Consider the following 20,309-nt stretch of genomic DNA (forward strand, 5'->3'; position numbering starts at 1 on the left):
ACATATGCACTACCAATTCAAATGGGAAAAGATAGAAAATCTGAACAGACCCATAACCAGTGAAGAAATTGAATCAGTTATCAAAAATCTCCCAGGAAATAAGAGCCTTGGGCCAGATGGCTTCTCTGGAAAATTCTACCAGACATTTAAAGCATAGTGAATACTCATTCTTCTCAAGCTATTCCAAAAAATAGAAATAAAAAGAAAACTTCCAGACTCATTCTACAAAGCCAGCATCACTTTGATTCCCAAACCAGACAGATACCCATCAAATAAAGAGAACTACAGGCCAATATCTTTGATGAATACAGATGCAAAATACTCAAAAAGATACTAGCAAATCGAATTCAACAACATATAAAAAGAATTATCCACAATGATCAAGGGGGATTCATTGCAGGGTTACAGGGCTGGTTCAATATTCATAAATTAATCAATGTGATACATCACATTAACAAAAGAAAGGATAAGAACCATATGATCTTGTCGATAGATGCAGAAAAAGCATTTGACAAAATACAAGTATTCTTTCTTAATAAAACCCTCAAGAAAGTCAGGATAGAAGGAACTTACTTAAACATTATAAAAGCCATTTATGAAAAACCCACAGCTAATATCACCCTCAATGGGGAAAAACTAAGAGCTTTTCCCCTGAGATCAGGAATATGACAGGATTGTTCACTCTCACCACTGTTGTTTAACATAGTGATGGAAGTCCTAGCATCAGCAATCAGACAACAAAAACATATAAAAGGCATCACAATTGGCAAAGATGAAGGCAAACATTCACTTTTTGCAGATGACATGATACTCTACAAAATCAATGTACAGAAATCTGTTGCATTTTTATACATCAATAATGAAGCAATATAAAGAGAAATCAAAAAACTGATCCCATTCACAATTGCACAAAAAAAACCATAAAATACCTAGGAATAAAGCTAATCAAAGATGTAAAAAATCTGTATGATGAAAACTAAAGAAAACTTATGAAAGAAATTAAAGAAGATGCTGGAGTCCAGCTCTAGCAGGTAAGGTGAAGAATGGAAGGTGCAGGTGACAGGGATTGAGAGAGCCTCAGCTTCTTTCTGATCACAAGGAAGGCATCTGTACTCTCCAGTCAGGCATCTCTGCAGGGAATGGAGAGTCAATGTTTTATATATATATATATATATTTAAATATGGGGTGCAAAACAGAAGTGGTAATTGCCTTAGACAATTATTTTTGATGACAAATTGTTTGGTATATAAAAATTTCCCAGAACATAGATTAGTAGAAGACTCAGGCATAACCTTTATCAATAGTGATTGAAGTAGGTGACTAGATGCTTATTACATGGGGAAGGAAGGTGTCCTCAGCATTCAAATACAAGGCAATGTTTTTTAGCATAGCAAAAGCAAAGGTTAGTCCTTTGTGAGCAGGGTTATAGCCTGTTTTCTTGAGGGGAAGTAAAACGGGTTTCTTAGGAAATGTAATATTTGCTCCCATAAACACAATTTCCTTCATAAGGTACAGTTCAGAAGTGGCTTCCAGCAAGAAGAAACAAAGAAATGGAAAAATATTCCATTCTCATGGATCGGAAGAATAAACATTGTTAAAATGTCATTAGTACCCGAAGCAATCTACACATTCAATACAACCCCAATCAAAATTCCACCAGCGTTCTTCTCAAAGATAGAACAAACTATCATAAAATTCGTATGGAACCACAAAAGACTCATAATAGCCAAAGTAATATTGAAGAAGAAAACCAAATCAGGAGGCATCACATTCCCAGATTTTGGCCTCTACTACAAAACTGTAATCATCAAGGCAGTATGGTATTAGCACAAAAACAGATACATTGACCAAGGATTAGAATAGAGCACTCAGAATTGGACCCACAAACGTATGGCCAATTAATTTCTGACAAAGCAGAAAAGAATATCCATTGGAAAGAATGAAAAACAGTCTCTTTAACAGATAGTGCTGGGAGAACTGGACAGCAACATGCAGAAGAATGAAACTAGACCACTATCTTACAACATACACAAAAATAAACTCAAAATAGATGAAGGGCCTGAATGTGAAATAGGGAATCATCAAAACCCTAGAGGAGAAAGTAAGAAACAACCTCCTAGACTTCAACTGCAGCCATTTCCTAGTTGACACATCTCCAAAGGCAAGTGAATCAAGAGCAAAAATGAACTATTGGGACCTCATCAAGATATAAAGCTTCTGTGCTGCAAAGGAAATAATCAAGAAAACTAATAGGCTACTGAGGGAATGGGAAAAGATAGTTGCAAACGACATATCGAATAAAGGGTTAGTATCCAAAATCTACAACAAACTCACCAAACTCCACACCTAAAAACAAATAATCCAGTGAAGAAATGAGCAGAATACATGAAGAGACACTTCTCCAAAGAGGACATCCAGATGGCCAACAGACACATGATATGATGCTCAGCATCACTCATCATCAGGGAAATACAAATCAAAACCACACTGGGATACCACCTCACACCAGTCAGAGTGGCTAAAATGAACAAAACAGGAGACTATGGATGCTGGCGAGGGTGTGGAGAGACGGGCACCCTCCTACACTATTGGTGGGAATGTAAACTGGTGCAGCCACCCTGGAAAACAGTGTGGAGGTTCCTCAAAAAACTATCAGTGGAACTCCCTTATAACCCAGCAATAACACTGCTGGGCATTTACCCAAGGGATACATAAGTGCTGATGCATAGGGGCACATGTACCCCAATGTTCATAGCAGCACTTTCAACAATAGCCAAATCATGGAAAGAGCCTAAATGTCCATCAACTGATGAGTGGATCAAGAGGATGTGGTTTATCTATACAATGGAGTATTACATGGCAATGAGAAAGAATGAAATCTGGCCATTTGTAGCAATGTGGATGAAACTTGAGGGTGTCATGCTAAGTGAAATAAGTCAGGCAGAGAAGGACAGATACCATATGTTTGCACTCATAAATGTAACAGGAGAATCTTAGGAAAGGATATGGGGGAGGGGAAGGGGGAAATAGTTGACAAGAGGGAGGGACGCAAACCATGAGAGATTCTTAAATACTAAGAACAGACTGAGGGCTGAAGGGGGAGGGCAAGAGGAGAAGGGGGGTGATGGGCATGGAAGAGGGCACTTGTGGGGATGAGCACTGGGTGTCACATGGAAATCAACCTGACAATAAATTATAAAAGAAAAAATAAAAAAATAGAGGTTTTATTAACAGTATCAAAGTTTTTGAAAGATCATGATGACAAGGTGAGTTTTGATGTATTAAGATAATGCTAGCAGCTATCAACAAATAAATCTAAAATTTTCACTAACTTAAAACAAACAAAATATAAATAAATAATTATATAGCAGGTAGGGTTCAGGTGTGTCAGTAAGATTCTAAGTACTTTGAATATGTTAACTAATTTAATACCCAGAATTCTTGGAAATAGTACTTTTAATGTTTATTTATTTTTGAGAGAGAGGGAAAGAAAGACAGCACAAACAGGGGAGTGGCAGGGAGAGCCAGAGATACAGAATCCAGAGCAGGCTCCAGGCTCCAGGCTCCAGCTGTCAGCACAGAGACCAAAGTGGGGCTTGAACTCAGGAGCTGAGATCATAACCTGAGCCTATGCCAGACCTTTACCTGACCAAGCCACCCAGGCGCCCCTGTACTTTTACTAATCCATTTGATAGCAGATGAAATCTAGGCACCGAGGGTTTAAATTCTTTGTCCAAAGTCTCACGGAAGCAATGTAGATGTCGAGAGCTGGGCTCCCCCAACCTCACCCCTTCACTGCTGCCCCAGGCAGAGCAGCGCTGAGTGCTGTCTCTCACAGTGTGCTCTGCTGCCTCCTGAGGGTGTCGTTTGAGGACTGAGGTCTTGTAGATCCTGAATATTGAAATGTCATCTCCTCTCCTTGAATGTACTGGTTCTTACAACCGAGTCACACAACCCCTTCTTAGCAGGTGCCTGAGGATGAGAGGGATTTAACATTTTTCTGGCTGTATTTGGACTATGCCAAATGCACCTGTACACAGTGTACTTACAGAGAAAAGACCCTCTCTCTCCCAGAGCTTTGGGGTCGGGGGAGTAGATGATGCTCCGAAATTGTCGTTTAGCAGTTCAAGCTTCAGGGTAGGGGGGGAATTCATTCCCACGGACACTAGGGTGCTAGGAAAGATTTTGCAACTACACTAACAGTGAATACCACCATTTATATGTTCAAAGACAGGTTGCTTTGGCAGCAAGCAGTAATTCTGGCCTTCATGGACATCTTTTAATGAGGCCAAATTATTAACATTCTTAGTGTTTCAAACTACTAAAGCAGTTGAAAACTAGTTACTTTGTCTTCACAGTGCCTTACCTGGATCATTTAAGAAGTCATCGATATCTTTTTCTTCATTTACCTGGTAGGAGAACTTCGATTTTTGTAGCAATTGATGTCATAATTTCTAACTGATATCTCTTTGGAAATACATACTTTTAAAACATAATATATTCTAATCTCTTTTTATTAAATGTTTATTTATTTCTTGTTGAGAGAGTTCAGGAAGAGAGAGTGTATGTGCACACAGGCTGATTAGGGGTAGATACGGAGGGAGAGAAAGAATTCCAAACAGCTCTGAGCTGACAGCACCAGATCCCAAAGCAGGGCTTGAACCCATGAACCATGAAATCATGATCTGAGCCAAGATCAAGAGTCAGTCACTAAACCCACTGAGCCATCCAGACACCCTTATTCTAATGTCTTTTTAAAAACTCTTTAAACGTTATTTTTAAATTCTTTATTTCAGTGTACTTCTTAAGCACATGTACATAATATTTTTATTTAGGAAAAAGATACAAATGCCAAGTATGGACTTTCGCTTTTAAAATATGCCATTTTTTTTTTTGCTTAAACTTTTGCTGCAGTTTTTTCCTCGTCATAATAATGTGCTTAACTGTTTAAGAGTTCCATGAAGTCTATGAAATATCATGTATTTATAGCAATTTTAATAACAATGATACCCCACATTTAGATATTATCTTCTATGGGTTAGGTATCACAAAAAAGTACACTGCATAGACTCAATAAAACAACCTTTAAAGATTATTTTATAATCTTATTTTCAAAAAAGAAAACTGAACTCAAAGCAACTTGTCTGGGCTTTCGTAGCTTGAAAGTTACAAGCTGAAGGTTTATATCAGCCTTTCCTCTAATGGGCATTCCGACCTCACCCTTTCCCATTTTGCAGTACTTAAACATTCTTTGTCTACTTTCTTTGTTACAAAGTCCCTTAGGAGATAAGAAGTACACTGGCTAATGAAGAAATTAGAGTTCAGCAACGTTCAGTGATTTCCACACGTGAACAATGTTAGAAAGGAATTTAAAAACCAGGAATCTTGCCTAGTTCAGAAATGGAACCAGTTTGCCACTGAAATGTTTATTTGATCACCTGTTATGCCTTTGATTAAGTGGAAAGATCAGTGTGGTACTGGCACATAGTCAACTCCTGAGAACTCTGAAGTATAATGCGCCATGAATCCTCACTTTACATTGCAATTAGCATCCTGATGATGATCGATTTCTACAGCACCATTTTGATCTAAAATACCACGAACTGTAGAGCAAAATCACCAAAATGCTGACATAGGTTGTTCCTGACTTCACTCCCTCCCACGAGAAGAATAACTATCACCTATTCATGAGCCAGACACCAGTGAGAGAATCCTAGCATCAGACGGTGAGGAAGAAGGAGCCCCTGCACCTCAGAGACCAAACGAGACTGGCAGGGCAAGAGGAACGGCCACCTGCTGACTGCCTCTCCTTGAAGACAGTCCACAACCACACAGAGTGGTCTCCCCTGGGCCTCTGTCTCCTCCAGTGGAAAAGATTGCCCACAAGGGACTGCTTGCCCCCTCTTCCAACATTGGGGTCAATTTGTAGGAGCCTCTATTCTGATCTTATTCCACAGGGATTGCAGAAAAACCAGTAGGGCTCAACTACGGAGTATCTGACTGTGATGAAGGATCCATGTGCAACAACCACATGGATCTGGACAAGCTAAATTCCCATCTGCAGAGCCTACGTAGTAATCCTGACCAGAGGGTTGGCTTATCTACAGAACCAATCTGAGGACACATTCTGACCAGGGAACTTGGTGAGGTGCAGATCTTCCTAATCCTCAGACAAGGAGATTTCCCAGGTCTAGAGCCCAGTTTTCCCACATTCAGGCAAGGAGTGGAGTCACAGCTCTCCTTGCTGTGGAGTATCTTCGGGCCGATCTGACCAGGAGGGATGGAGACAACTTCTGGAAGTTGAGTGACCCAGCAGCCCTAGAGCCCAAAGGTTGATAGGCAATGGTGATCACTCATAGAACAAAGCCTTGGCATGGAGGTTTCCTGTGCTATGCGCAGGTATAGAGATTAATTCATAGCCAAAGCTGAGGGTGGTTGAAAGTAGCCTGGAGTGGCCCTTGCCCCTCTTTTACAAGCAAGAGAGCCTAGATATAGTGTGTGGAGATGCTGTCCAGCTCCATCTTCCCAGAAAGGCTAGTAAAACCCCTAGAAGCAGTGCAGCCCAGCAATGCACGATTCTAAATAAAGGCAAACAGAACCAATAATTTGCAAAGCAAATCCAGTGGCCCCATTTGGCTTAAAATAACAAAGAGGTTTACTGATGTTAGAGCTGTTCCCCTTGCTGCTCCCAGGAAGGAAATCTAATCCGTAGCCTCATTCATTGCTGAATATAGCCCTCAGCCCAAGGCCAAGGAACATAACCAGAGCACACAGCCAATTCAACAGCCCTACAGACAGTGGCACATGAACAATGATCACAGCCATTGGCTTCCTCCATTACAGACCAAGTCTTGGGGCCTTACCTGACCAAAGAATTTAGTGGTGAATAAGGAATACCAGCCTGATTCAGGTACCCAAACAAAGAACTATGCAGGTCATGGATCCTGTCTTGCTGCCCTGCTAAAGCAGGGAAGCTAATTCACATACCTGTTTATTACTATTATATTACCCAGTCTCAGCCATACTGTAAACCTGGCCAGAGAAATCAGGCAGCCACAAAGCCTTACTTGGCTACAGAATCATAGCCTTACTTGGTTAAAGAACAAAGCCAACAGTTCTATCCAACTGTTCACAACAGAGGCACATCCTTCCTCAGCCTACGCCCATTCTCAGAGCTCAAACATTTGTCTTGCCCCCAAATAGATCATATTAGCAACTTTTACCTGCCCAAGGACATGACCAGCAGACACACTCAGAAACCCAAATGGAGTTTCCTGGGGAAGAATGGTCTCTGCCAGAGCAAATCTATAAAGTCTGGAAGAGGAGCACAATTACTTAAATATGCAGATATCAACATAAGAAATCAAGGGTCATGAATAATCAGGTAAATATGGCACAATCAAAGAAAACTAATAAAGCTTCAAAACTAACCCTAAGAAATAGAGATCTATGAACTGTCAGACAAAGAATTCAGGGATAAGCCCCTTAACAAAGTTTAGTGAGCTACAAGAAAGCACATACAACTAAGCAAATTTAGGGAACTGATTCATGAGCAAAACAAGAAGTTTGACAAGGAAATAGCAACTATCCACACAAAAAACAAAAACCCATAAATCCAGAATTGAAAAATACAGTAGCTGAAATGAATAACTGAATATAGATCCAAAGGTTGATTTGACCATGCAGAGGAAAGAATCAGTCACCTGGAGCAGAGGACATTGGAAATTACCACATCAGAGGAGTAAAGAGGAAAATAAAGGGTAAAGAATGTCTGTGGGAATTATGAGACATAGTAAAAAAATTACATTATGTCAATTTCAAAAGGAGTAGAAAAAAAGAAAGGGACTAAAGCATATTTGAAGCCATAATGACTGAAAACCTCCTAAGCCTGGGTAGAGAAATGTGTATCTAAATCCATGAGACCCAAAAGCCCCTAAATAGGTTGAAATGAATAGAGCAACACCAAGACACAATATACCTAAATTGCCAAAAGTCACAAAGAAATAACTTTAAGAGCAGCAAGAGAAAAAATAGAAGTTATATAAAAGGGAAAACCACCTAAGAATATTGGCAGTTTTCTCAACAGAAAATTTTTCAGACTAGTACAGGATAAAGTGGCACTCAAAATGTTTGAAGAAAAGAGCTGTCAATCAAAGAATTTATACACAGTGAAGCTGCCCTTCAGAAATGAAGGACGGAGATCTCAAACTAAAGTTGAAGAAGTTTATTGGCACAAGACCATCCTTATAAGAAATGCTAAATTGTTCTTTAGAAGTGAACGAGAGTGCTAATTAACGTGATAAAACCATAGAAAGGAATGTAAATATCACTGGTAATGGGTAAGTATATGGTCATAGTTAGATCTTCAATATAATGGCGCATAATTCACTTAATCTAGTTGAAAGATTTAAAAAAAAGAAAGTAACAAAAATAACCCTACCTGAAATAATCTATTAGTTACAGAATACACAAAAAAGCAAACATGCAATACCAATAACTAAAATGTGAAGTAGAGAAGAAGTAAAAGTCTAAAGGTTATGCATTAATTTAAGTTTCATTGTTATTAGTATGAAATAAGATGGTATAAGTTGAAGATATTTTATATAAGTCTAATGGTAACCACAAGGGGAAATCCTGTAGCAATTACACAAAGGAACATGATAAAGAATTGAAAACATACTGATATCAAAGACATCAAAACATTAGAAATGACAACAGGTTAAAAAAGCAAAGAACAATGGATCTACAAAACAACCAGGAAACAATAAAATAGCAATAGTAAGTCCTCACCTAACAATAATCCCTTTAGCTGTAAATAGATTAAATTATCTAATTGAAAGACATAAAATGGTTAAGTGGATAAAAATATGCTGCCCATAAGAGACTCACTTTAGCATTAAAGATATGCAGAAGAAAAAAGACATTTCTAGAAAATGGTAACCAAAGGGGGAAAATGCAGGGATAAGTATACTTATGTCATACAAAATATGCTTTCAACTAAAAATGGTAAAAAAGAGACAAAAAACACTAAATATATGATAAAGCTGTCAATTTTTCAAGAAGACAATAATTATAAATATTTGTAAGCCAAAATCAAAGCACCTAAATATATAAAGCAAAAGTTAACAGAGCTATAAAGAGAAATAAACAGCAATAATAGTTGGAGTGGAGACTTGATATTCCACTTTTTTAAAATAGTTTATTTTCAAATTGGTTTCCATGTAACACCCAGTGCTTCTCCCCACACGTGCCCCCCACCATGACCATCACCCCCTTTCCACCCTCCCCCTCCCACTTCAGTCCATGGTTCATTTTCAGTATTCAATAGTCTTTCATGATTTGTGTCCCTCACTCTCCCCAGCTCTCTTTCCCCTGTTGGTGGGAATGTAAACTGGTGCAGCCGCTCTGGAAAACAGTGTGGAGGTTTCTCAAAAAACTATCGATAGAACTCCCCTATGACCCAGCAATAGCACTGCTAGGGATTTACCCAAGGGATACAGAAGTGCTGAGGCATAGGAGCACATGTACCCCAATGTTCATAGCAGCACTGTCAACAATAGCCAAAACATGGAAAAAGCCTAAATGTCCATCACCTGATGAGTGGATCAAGAAGATGTGGTCTATTTACACAATGGAGTACTACATGGCAATCAGAAAGAATGACATATGGCCATTTGTAGGAAAGTGGATGGACCTCGAGGGTGTCATGCTGAGCGAAGTAAGTCAGGCAGAGAAGGACAGATACCGCATGTTTGCACTCAAAGGGAGGAGATATTCCACTCTTAACAATGGATAGATCACCCAGGCAGAGAGAATCAATGAGAAAACAGAAGATTTGAACAACATTGTAGACTAAACGGACCCCAGCAAACATTTACAAAGCATTCCATCCAAAACAGCAAATTACACTATGACTCAAAAGCCCATGCGCCATTTTATACGACACACCATATTCTGGCCACAATACAAGTCTTAGCAAATTTAAGATTGAAGTAATATTAAATATCTTCTCTAACCACAATTCTTGTTAGAAATCAACTTGAGGAAAACTGGAAAAAATACTAGCAAATCAAATTCAGCAGCACATTAAAAGGATCATTCACCGTGAAGTAGGATTTATCTCTGGGATAAATATAACAAATATAGCCAAAAATGGAACTAAATAATAGAGAACCAAAATGAAACAACAAGTGACAGAAGGGAGAAATAGAAAATTAAACAATCATAGTTGGAGACTTCATTAACCCACTTTCAATAATGAACAGAATGACAAGGCAAATGATAAGCAAGGAAATTGACTATTGAATAACACTATAAACCAAGTAAACCTAAAAGACGTCTCGAGTACCCAATGATCCCAGAGTACACGCTGTTCTCAAGGGCACACGGAACACTTTCCAGGATAGACCACCTGCTAGGCCATAAAACAAACCTCAATAAGTTGAAAACAATAGAAATTAAACTATATATGTTATCTGACTGCAATGGAATGAAATTACAAATCAAAAACAGAAAAGTTGGAAACTTACAAATACATGGCAATTAAAAGTGCACTTCATATGTAAAAATGAATAGGTCAAATAAGAAATCAAAGGAAAATGAGAAAATATTTTGAGATGACTGAAAACAATGACACAACATATCAAAACATAAGAAAACTTATGCTATGCTGTGGTTAGAGGGAAATTTATAACTTAATGCTTATATTAAGGAAGAATAAATGTCCTTTTAAATGTTTTTTTCATACTTTTCTTTTTTTATGATTATTTTTTTTATTTTTGAGAGAGAGGGAGAGAGACACAGCGTGAGCACAGAAGGGTCAGAGAGAGAGGAAGATGCATAATCTGAAAACAGGCTCTAGGCTCTGAGCTACCTGTCAGCACAGAGCCTGATGTGGGACTTGAACCCACAAACCGCGAGATCATGACCTGAGCCAAAGCCAGACGTTCAACAGACTGAGCCACCCAGGTGCCCCATAGAAGAATAAATGTCTTACACCAATAACTTAACCTTTTATCTTAGGATCCTGGAGAAAGAAAACTAAAGCCAACTAAAGAAAATAAATAATAATGATTAGAGTGGACATTATATAGGGAATAAAAAAATAATAGAGAATATTAATGAAACTAAAACTTACTCTGACAAGAACAGAAAAAGTCGCAAACCTTTAGTTTGATTGACCAAAGCAAAAGGGAAAAGTCTCAACTTAGGATCAGAAAAAATATATATAATAGTGCTAACTTTAAAGACATAAAAAGCATTATGAGTGAATGCTATGAATAATTGTATGGCTCCAGTGGATATAGATGATGTGAATTGTTCATTGTCTAAAAACAACTCAGGAGACTGAATTAGCAGCCATTAAAGGCAAGCTCATTTCCAGACAGTGCCACCACTGGATTCTACCCATCAGTTAAGGAAGAAGTAACACCACATTCTAAACTCTCCTGTGAACAGAAGCAGAGAACACTTCCAATCTCGTTCTATGAGGCCAGTACTACCCTAATATAAAACACTAGACAAAGACTTCAAAGGGTGTTACAGAGCAGTATCTTTTATGAATATGGATTCCAAGATCCACAAAACATACTATTAAACTAAATCTAGAAACAAAAGTAATTATACATAATGGCCAAGTGGGATTTATCTCAGGAATACAAAATTGGTATAGAAAAAGCATTTGACAAAACTGTGTGCTCTTTTTGACAAAAAAACACTCAATAAACTGGAAATACAGGAATACCTTGTTTACTGTGCTTTGTTCATTTTGTTTGTGGATATTGTGTTTTTTAACAGATTGAAGGTTTGTGGCAACACTGCATCAAGCAAATCTATTGACACCATCTTCCAAAAGCATCTGCTCACTTTGTGTCTCTGTGTCACATTTTGGTAATTCCCACAACATTTCAAACTTTTTCATTATTATAACATTTGTTATGGTGATTAGTTATCTTTGATGTTATGGCAATTGTTTTAGGATGCCACAAACCACAGCAAATTTAATTGGTAAATGTTTGATGCGTTCTGAATACAGATATGGAGGAAGTAGCAAGAGGACTAGAAGTAGAAGTGGAGCCGGAAGCTGGGACTGAATGGCAGCAATCTCATGATCAAACTTTTTCAGATGAGGAGTTGCTTCTTACAGATGCGCAAGGAGACCAGCTTCCCAACATGGAGTCTCCTCCTGGTGAAGATGCTGTGAGGACCGTTGAAGTGACAGCCGAGGATTCCCAGTGTTTCATGAACTTAGTTGTTAAAGCCGCTGCTGGGTTTGAGAGGATTGTCCCCAACTTTGAAAGAAGATCTACTGTGCATAAAATGCTATCGAACAGTATTTCCTGCTACAGAGATATCATTTGTGAAAGGAAGAGCCAATTGATGAGGCAAATTTTGTTGTCTTATTTTAAGAAATTACAGCCACACCAGGCTTCAGCAACCACTACCTTTATCAGTCAGCAGCGATCGACAGTGAGGCAAGATCCTTCTCCAGAAAAAAAGATTATGACTTGCTAAGGTTGAGATGATAGTTAGCATTTTTAGCAATAAAGTACTTTAAAAATAGGGAACGTACATTGTTTATTAAGACATAATACTATTGCATATCTAATAGCACAATGTAAACGTAACTTTTATGAGTATTGGGATACCAAAAAATTATTTGACTCACTTTATTGCAACACCTACTTGATTGCAGTGGTCTGGAGCTGAACTCACAATATCTCCAAGTATATGCCTATAGAAGGAAACACCTTCAACCTGATGCAGGGTACCTATGAAAATCCTAAGCTAGCTTCATGTACTTAATTGTGAAAGATAGGATGCTTTCCCTCTAAGTTCAGGAATAAGACACAGATGTCCACTCTAGCCACTTCTAGTCAATATTTTACTGCAGTTTATTTAGAGTATTCGGTAAGAAAAAGATTTTTTTTAAAAAAAGCTTATTTTGGCAAGGAAGAAGTAAACCTATCTCTGTTTGCAGGTGACATGACCTTTCATATAATGTCCATGAAAAAATAAATAAAAATAATAATCCCTGAAGTTTGCAGGGTATCAGATCAATATGAATAATCAAATGTTTTTCTATACACATGCAATATAAACAGTCTTAAATTAAATATTAATTACTGTACAATTCCAAGTATAGTAGCATTAAAAAGAATAAAATACTTAGAAAAAATTTAACTAAGGGGATGCAAATGCATACACAGAGAACTATAAAACATTGCTGAATCATATTAAAATTAAGTGGAAAAAATTCATGGAACAGAAAACTTAACATAAGATGGCAATATTCCCCAAATTAAGATATAGATTCAATGCAATATATGTTGAAATTCTAGCTAATGTAGAAATTGAGAGCTAATTATAAAACTTATATGGAATTTAAAGTGATGCAAAATAGCCAAATCAATCTTGAGTAAAAAGAATAAGGTAGGAGAATGTGGAATCCCCAGTTTCAAATTTTACTATGAAACAACAGTAATCAAAACAGTGTGGTATCGGTACAAATACAGACATGTAATTAATGGCATAGAGTTAAGATTCTATAAATAAATCATGTGTTCAATTTATTTTTTGCAAGGCTACCAAGATCAGTCTATGGGGGAATGAATAGTCTTTCAGCAGTGGTGCTGGGACAAACAGACGTAAACACGAATGAACACTAACTTCACACAATACACAGAAGTGCCTGAAAGTGGATCCAACATTAAGACTATAAATCCTTAGGAAAAAACAAACATTGGATTAATATTCCTGATCTCAGATTTGTCAAAATATTCTTAAATATGATAGCAAGAACAGGAAGAACAACAATGAAAATAGATACAATGTGTTTCATCAAAATTAAACACTTTAGCACTTCAAAGGGCATCATTAATAAAGTAAGAAAGCTCACCACAGTATGTGAGAAAATCTTTGCAAATCATATATCTGATAAGGGACTTGAGTGCAGAATATGCAAATAACCCTTACAACTCAAGAATAGGACAACAATTTAAAGTATCTGAGAAAGATATACAAATGGACAATAATCACAGGACAAGATCCTTGATATCTTTAATCTTCAGGGAAATGTAGATCAAAGCCATTTAGATATTAGTTCACTTGCCCTAGGATAGTTAGAATTAAAAAGTCAGATAATAACAGGTATTGGCAAGGATGCAGGAAAATTGGAACCCTCTTACAATGTTGGTGGAATTTTAAAATGATGCATCCTCTTTGGAAAGCAGTCTGGCAATTTATCAAATGATTAAACAAAGAGTTCCCATATGACCCAAAAATTCTAATCCCAACTACATTCAAAAGAAATGAAAACAGGTGTTCACACCAAAAGATGTTTTTAGTAGGATTATTCATAGTAGCCAAAGGTAAAATCTATTCAACTGTCCATCTACTGAGGCATAACTAATAAAACAAAACAGGATGTATTTAGAGAATGGACTATTATTCACCCATGAAAAGGAGTATCGTACTAATATTAATGTAATGCTATATCACTGACAGTAATTTCTTACTAAGTCAAAGATGCCAGCCGTAAAAGTCTGCATTTGGGAAGTGCATTCCACTGACATGGAGTATCCGGGACTTCAGGTAAGTTACTGAACACGTAGGGCTGGAGGGAAAAGAGAGATTGTGTAAGGTGGGGGCCTGACAGCAAGAGGATGCAGGGCTTCTTTTGAGAGGGTGAAGTATTCTAAAATTCCCTGTGGTGTGGCCACAGAAGCCCATGAATGTAGTAAAATCCATGGACTGGTACACTGTAAACGTGCTGATTACATGGTCTGTAATTCACATTCTGATGAAACCTAACATTTTTAGAAACACATTTATTTGGATGTAGCTGATGCAATGTTACATCGGTTTCAGATGTACACACAGTGATGGAACTGCTCTATGTGCTATGTGTGCACTGTCACAAGCACAGCTACCATACGATGCTGCACAGGCTATTACAGTACCCCTGACTACTTGTGCCAGAACTGGAAGTCTGCCTCTCCCCTCCCCACCCCTCTCCTCTGGCCATTGACAGCTTGTTCTCTGAATTTATAACTCTGATTCTGCTTTCCGTTTGTTCGTTCATGTAAAACGTTAACAGAATTTTTTAAAAGAATGATTAGAAGAGACGTTCAGATGAAGAAGGGGGAATGTCTAATTAGGGGCACATATGATGGGCAGAGGGGAGAGTGGGGAGGTGAGGGGGAAGGAAGAAGACCGCTTGTGTTTAGTGTAATGAATTCAGATCTTTCCTGAAAGAATAGAATGAAATTCAAAAATTTTAAACAAGTGGGTGACGTTTCAGCTTGCTGTTTTACTACAGATTGGTAGCATGGTAGGGGCTGGTTTGGTAAGAGGCAAGATTGGAGGTAATAACTCTAAGTAACTCAGGAGATGAGGGATGAAGGCTTGAATTTCGGTGACAGGGATGAGAAGATAGGGCTACGGGAAGAGTATTTCAGACATATGACCACGTCTTGGTAGCTGATGTCAGCGATGGGAGAACACCAGAGGAGAGGACGCTCAGCACCTCGAGCTGAGTGGTGAGCCCTTTTCCAGAGAGTGCCCTGGGCCACCCCTCAGACTCCCTGTGCCTTCTCCTCAGTGCCTGGCTTGTGGCTGTTACTCAATGGAATGTATCTGGCTGTGGCTCATCTGTGAAGGGAATTTAAGACGTGGCTGCAGTAGCCCCTGAGTAACACGGCATAAAGAATGTGATAGGCCGGATATTGGCTTTATAGCTAAAAGTCAGTAAGAAACAACACAGTGTATTGGCAACCTGAAATTGCTTCTCTGTGGCAAAGAAATGAGTTAGTGATTTTAATTACAAAGGCTGATCAAGAAAATGTTTTCAGATAGCCATAAAGTAATCACAAAAGTGAATTTCCTTGTTTATTTTTGAAATCATTTTGAGGCTGTTTGCAGTATTTTAAAATATATAACATTCGACAGTACATTTAAAAATATATTGAACTATAAATGTATAAATTACATTTTCATATATCATGTCAAATAGTAATTTACAAAAAACTTTCCATTTGAGCAATATTATTATTACAGTTTTTCAGAAAAGGAAATTAAAATTTAGGGATACTAAAAAAAATCAACTACTGAGTGGTCAAGTCAGATCTAAACTTCATGTATTCTAGCACCAAACTACTGTTCCCCTACCAATCCTGTGTATTTTTATTGACCAAGTATTTGTTTTTAAAAATAAGGGACAGAACCACAGATATAGGTTATGTTTATATAAAAGCTGCTTTCCAAAGAGGCCTCTTAAATCATTTAATGTTGCTCTATTTAAAGAGATTTAAGACCCTTTATAAGTGTAGTCCTGTTGTAGCTACCTTTTACTTTCCTAGGAAAGTCATAATTAGGTCTATTATTGGCTACACATGTTTCTCTCTGTCCACTTTCACTGTGTAGACAGAAAATGGAGCTCTTGTAATAAAGTAATTTTCTATGGATATTAAACCTCTGTAGTTTCATACATACTACGTCGTGGAAAGCATGCCTGACAGATTGGAACAGGTGTCATCAAATCACAGCCACCAGGCAGAATTAAGGTCGGTGGGAGGATAACATTATGTCTTTCCCTTTATCAATAATAATAATCAGCATTTTGAAGACAACAATTTACTATTTCTATTAAAAACCTCTTATGAAGTTTTTATCTCAAGAGTGGGAATTGGGTTTTCAGACCTGCACCTTGAAACTCAGTAACTCCAATTTTTGCCAAAACACAAAGCATGATGGGCAAGTAACAAAGGCTTGTGGTTGTCCAAGTAATGGGTAATATTAAGCAATTAGGCTTAAATGTATTCTATTATGAAATAACACCTCTTGGCCAGTGATAAGTGAATAAGAAGCTAGGTAATTTTATCTGCACTAATAAACGAGATGACTTTGGAAAAGCTATGCTCTCATGTCCTTATACCCCTTGCCTGGAGATTATTTTCCTAAGTTTCTGGAAACTCTTCTGTTGTTGTGGTTGTTGGGTTCTGTGTGACATCAGTCTTTCTGCACTCTGACCCAATCTTTATACCACATTCTTTATTTTTCATAACACAATAAAGTCTCCCTCACACCCTCTTCAGTACAAAAGGTGACCAATACTTTTATTATGTATCTAAGTGACCTTAAGAAGCACATGTAGTTGTTCTGGTCTCGGTTTCCTCATCTTTAAAATTAGGGGAAGAATTCAGAGAGATGAAATGATGTAGGATTGCCAAGAAATTGAACTTTTCCCAATAATTTTCTAGATATTTTATATTTTTGTGCATAACTCTTAAAATCATTAAGATCAAAACAGACTGTAGTGAATTTATTTTAAAAGAAAATGCAATGTTAAGTCTCCGACCTATATCAAATATGGGGGGCATTCTATTTCGGTTTGTTTTCTCTCTAATATATGCAGCAGCTTTTCCTGGGTTCATCATTCATCATTGCCCCCAGATACCAGAGGCATCCACGGAGCTCCAACTGTAAACCACAATATGGAAAATATTTCTACCTGTCCTCTTTCTCCTTAGGCCACCTCAATCTTATGACCCAGAAGACTAGCCAGTATAGGGATTGCATTTCAAGTAGTCTGTTAACATGCAAAAATTGCAAATGCTTACCTGTGGTGCAGCAGGAAGGATGGGGACATCAGGGTAATATGTATGAGCAGACAAGTTCATGTGTCAGAAAGAGGAAGGCACAGACAAGCACTCCTGATGTAAACATTTCCAATGAGCTTGTGCAACAGTTCACATAATGTGCATCCTTGCTTGCAGAGTGAAGTGACTCCAATGAAAACAAGTTGATAATTGGATCTTTACCTTTGAAATAATGCATTTGCACAACTCCCCAAGGTAGTATGTACATAAACCCAATGCTTACATTTCCATCCCAACTACTTCTAATTGTACTCATTTGCTGATGAAAAGTAAGAAACACCAGTGAGAGTTAGGCATGCAAATAGAGTTTTGCTACTTATGGATGTTGAATCTGCCAATTTTTTAAGTTGTATTTAGCAACTGAAAACTGATCTCCTGATGGTTTCACATAGGTAAAGCAATTTTTCCGAATCCTTTCTGTCCCCACACAGCAGCATCAATACTCTGTTGCCTACTTAGCACCAAATGGGATTTATGCAAATCTCTCATCAGTATAGAAATCTAATGATTTTAGGGTGTCAATATTTCTAATACTTTGTGGTCTATGTTATCCTGGTGGATGGAAAAGTAGCTGCCTAACCATGTGTGCTTTCCTTTGGGACTGATTTTTTTCCTAAGTAACCATGAAGTGTATCATATTGCAATATAGCCTATTCTTAAGTGTTTTATTAAAGTAACATTCTTCTAAATCACATTGAGGGCACCCTGCCTTCAAACCTTCTGGATAGTGAATATTAACATCAAATTATTCCTTTAGAGCAGTGAGAGGAGAACAGAGTGCTCTAAGGTCATCAGCAAGGTCTTGGTCAAACTCACTCCAATTGGGTATAAATTATATGGTTGGGTTGTGTTAAAGGATAAACTGAGGCACATTAAAATGTTAAGGGTTGATTTGGGGAAAGATCATTTTGAATCAAGCAATGCCATCCAGTGTGATTAGGAGGTTTCCACCAATAGGAGGAGAAGGGAATATTTATATAAAGAAAGTGAGGAAGCAAAGAAAGGAAATTATTTGATTGGTTATATAGGTTCAAGCCTCATTGGATGTTTGTGATTGGTTGTCCTTTGTGCTTTGATTTTGTAACCTTGAGGCATTTAAAGGCTTTGAGTGGTTTGCTTAAGTGGGCCACCAGGGCATTAGAGTGACTTCAGTCTAATGGTCTTGTTTAATTAATTTAACAGTAGGAATATCTCTCATAGTCCCCAAGTGGTTGTCACACAGTGAGACTGACTTCCAAAGACTAAGAGAAGATTGAAACTTTTTCAAACTATAAAAGTCTGGAATTTTTGCATTTTTTCCCTCAAACATGTATCTCACAATGAAGAGTTGGGGGGAAATAACACATTCTAGTCATCATTTCTGTGGTTGACTCCAATTATCATTCTGCCTGACACTCATGTCTCCTTTTATTAACTTTCTTTCCACTGGGTTCTATTTCTTTCCCTCTTTCTTCCCTTGCATGTTCTCTACTTCCTTCTTTGTTTCCTTTTCCCCTCCCTGTCTTCCTCTCCTTTCTCTTCCTCTTTTTGATTTCCTACCTTTTCCATTTGGCATGTAGTTTACACCACAGTCTGGACATTTAATAAGAGGTGGAGAAATAAAAACAATCAAGACATGCTGTCAGATCATGACTCTCATAGTCCACAAAAGCATTTCTCATATATATTTTTTAATTTCCTGAAGGGACTTTTATTTTATTATTTTATTTATTTTTGTAGAGGTGCTCTGCAATAAAACTGAACACTGACAGATGCATGAATTAGGGAAATATTCTTTCACATATCCTTCTTTAATTATTCATAATTCTCATGGACACGTTCAAATCTTTGGAAACCTTCCACTAAAGATGGATGGTATTCTAGAGTTTTATAAACTTATTTGACCTTGAAGCTTCTCTCCCTACTAAATAATTCTTAGAAATATTCCAAAGAAACAATTTTGGAAAATGCTACTGTGTTTCAGTCTCTGGGATAAAAATAGAACAAGAACAAGGATCTATTCATTGTGACTCTCAACACATCATTCAAGAAAAGGAATACATTACAGCGCAAGGTGGTAATCCCAGAGTTTTCTAGAAGTTTGAAATTTGTTTTTCAAATCAAGCTGAAATTCTGCTTCCTAAAATGCCTATTTATCTCCTGTTTATTTGTGTCTACTTGTCCTAAATCTATATAATCTCTTTTCTACAAGGAAGTTATTTGGGCATGTAAGAGCTGTTGCTTTCTCATTTCACTGAGTGAACGCTCAGCAAAACATTAAGGATTCTTCACCTCTCCTATCGATGGCATAGTTTACAATTTTCCTCACTACATTTTGTCACCCTTGTGTGTGAAAACATTATTTTTATAAATATATATTTTCCATTATTTGTAACTATTTTCACCTAATCTATCAACTTAGTTAAAGAAAAGTTTGTTGAGGGCCTTCTAGATAACAGGCGTTCTGCTAAAGTAATGGACACTGCCAACAGGAAACTCACACACGTAAGTCCAGGCTGACGTAGGAGTATACAGTGTGTACTCCAGTGTGTCTCAAAACGAGCTCAGCATCTAGCCCGCATTCTTACCTCCTCTAGCACCTCTTTCCTCTGGTATGTTCACCTACTGAGAAACACAAAGGGCAAAAAGCTACATTCCACATGTTTTCGCAG

The 20,309-nt window shown here is 37.6% G+C and overlaps 1 protein-coding gene across 3 annotated transcripts in view; it reads left to right on the forward strand.

Annotated features, from left to right (window-relative positions):
* Positions 1-12,562, forward strand: part of LOC115279441 (tigger transposable element-derived protein 1-like) — a 28,253-nt gene extending 15,691 nt beyond the window's left edge. For 2 of the 3 annotated variants that reach the window (XM_029923999.1, XM_029923998.1), the window contains one exon: positions 12,036-12,562. In XM_029923999.1, the coding sequence (XP_029779859.1) occupies positions 12,036-12,514 (479 nt within the window). In that variant the 3' untranslated portion in view covers positions 12,515-12,562. Of the gene's footprint in view, positions 1-4,359; positions 4,437-12,035 lie in introns of those variants that run through there. The other variant, XR_003903442.1, reaches the window with a different exon arrangement.
* The last annotated feature ends 7,747 nt before the right edge of the window (positions 12,563-20,309 follow it).

The sequence above is a fragment of the Suricata suricatta genome, chromosome 15 (assembly GCF_006229205.1).
Source record: "Suricata suricatta isolate VVHF042 chromosome 15, meerkat_22Aug2017_6uvM2_HiC, whole genome shotgun sequence".
In the NCBI taxonomy this organism is placed as follows: domain Eukaryota; kingdom Metazoa; phylum Chordata; class Mammalia; order Carnivora; family Herpestidae; genus Suricata; species Suricata suricatta.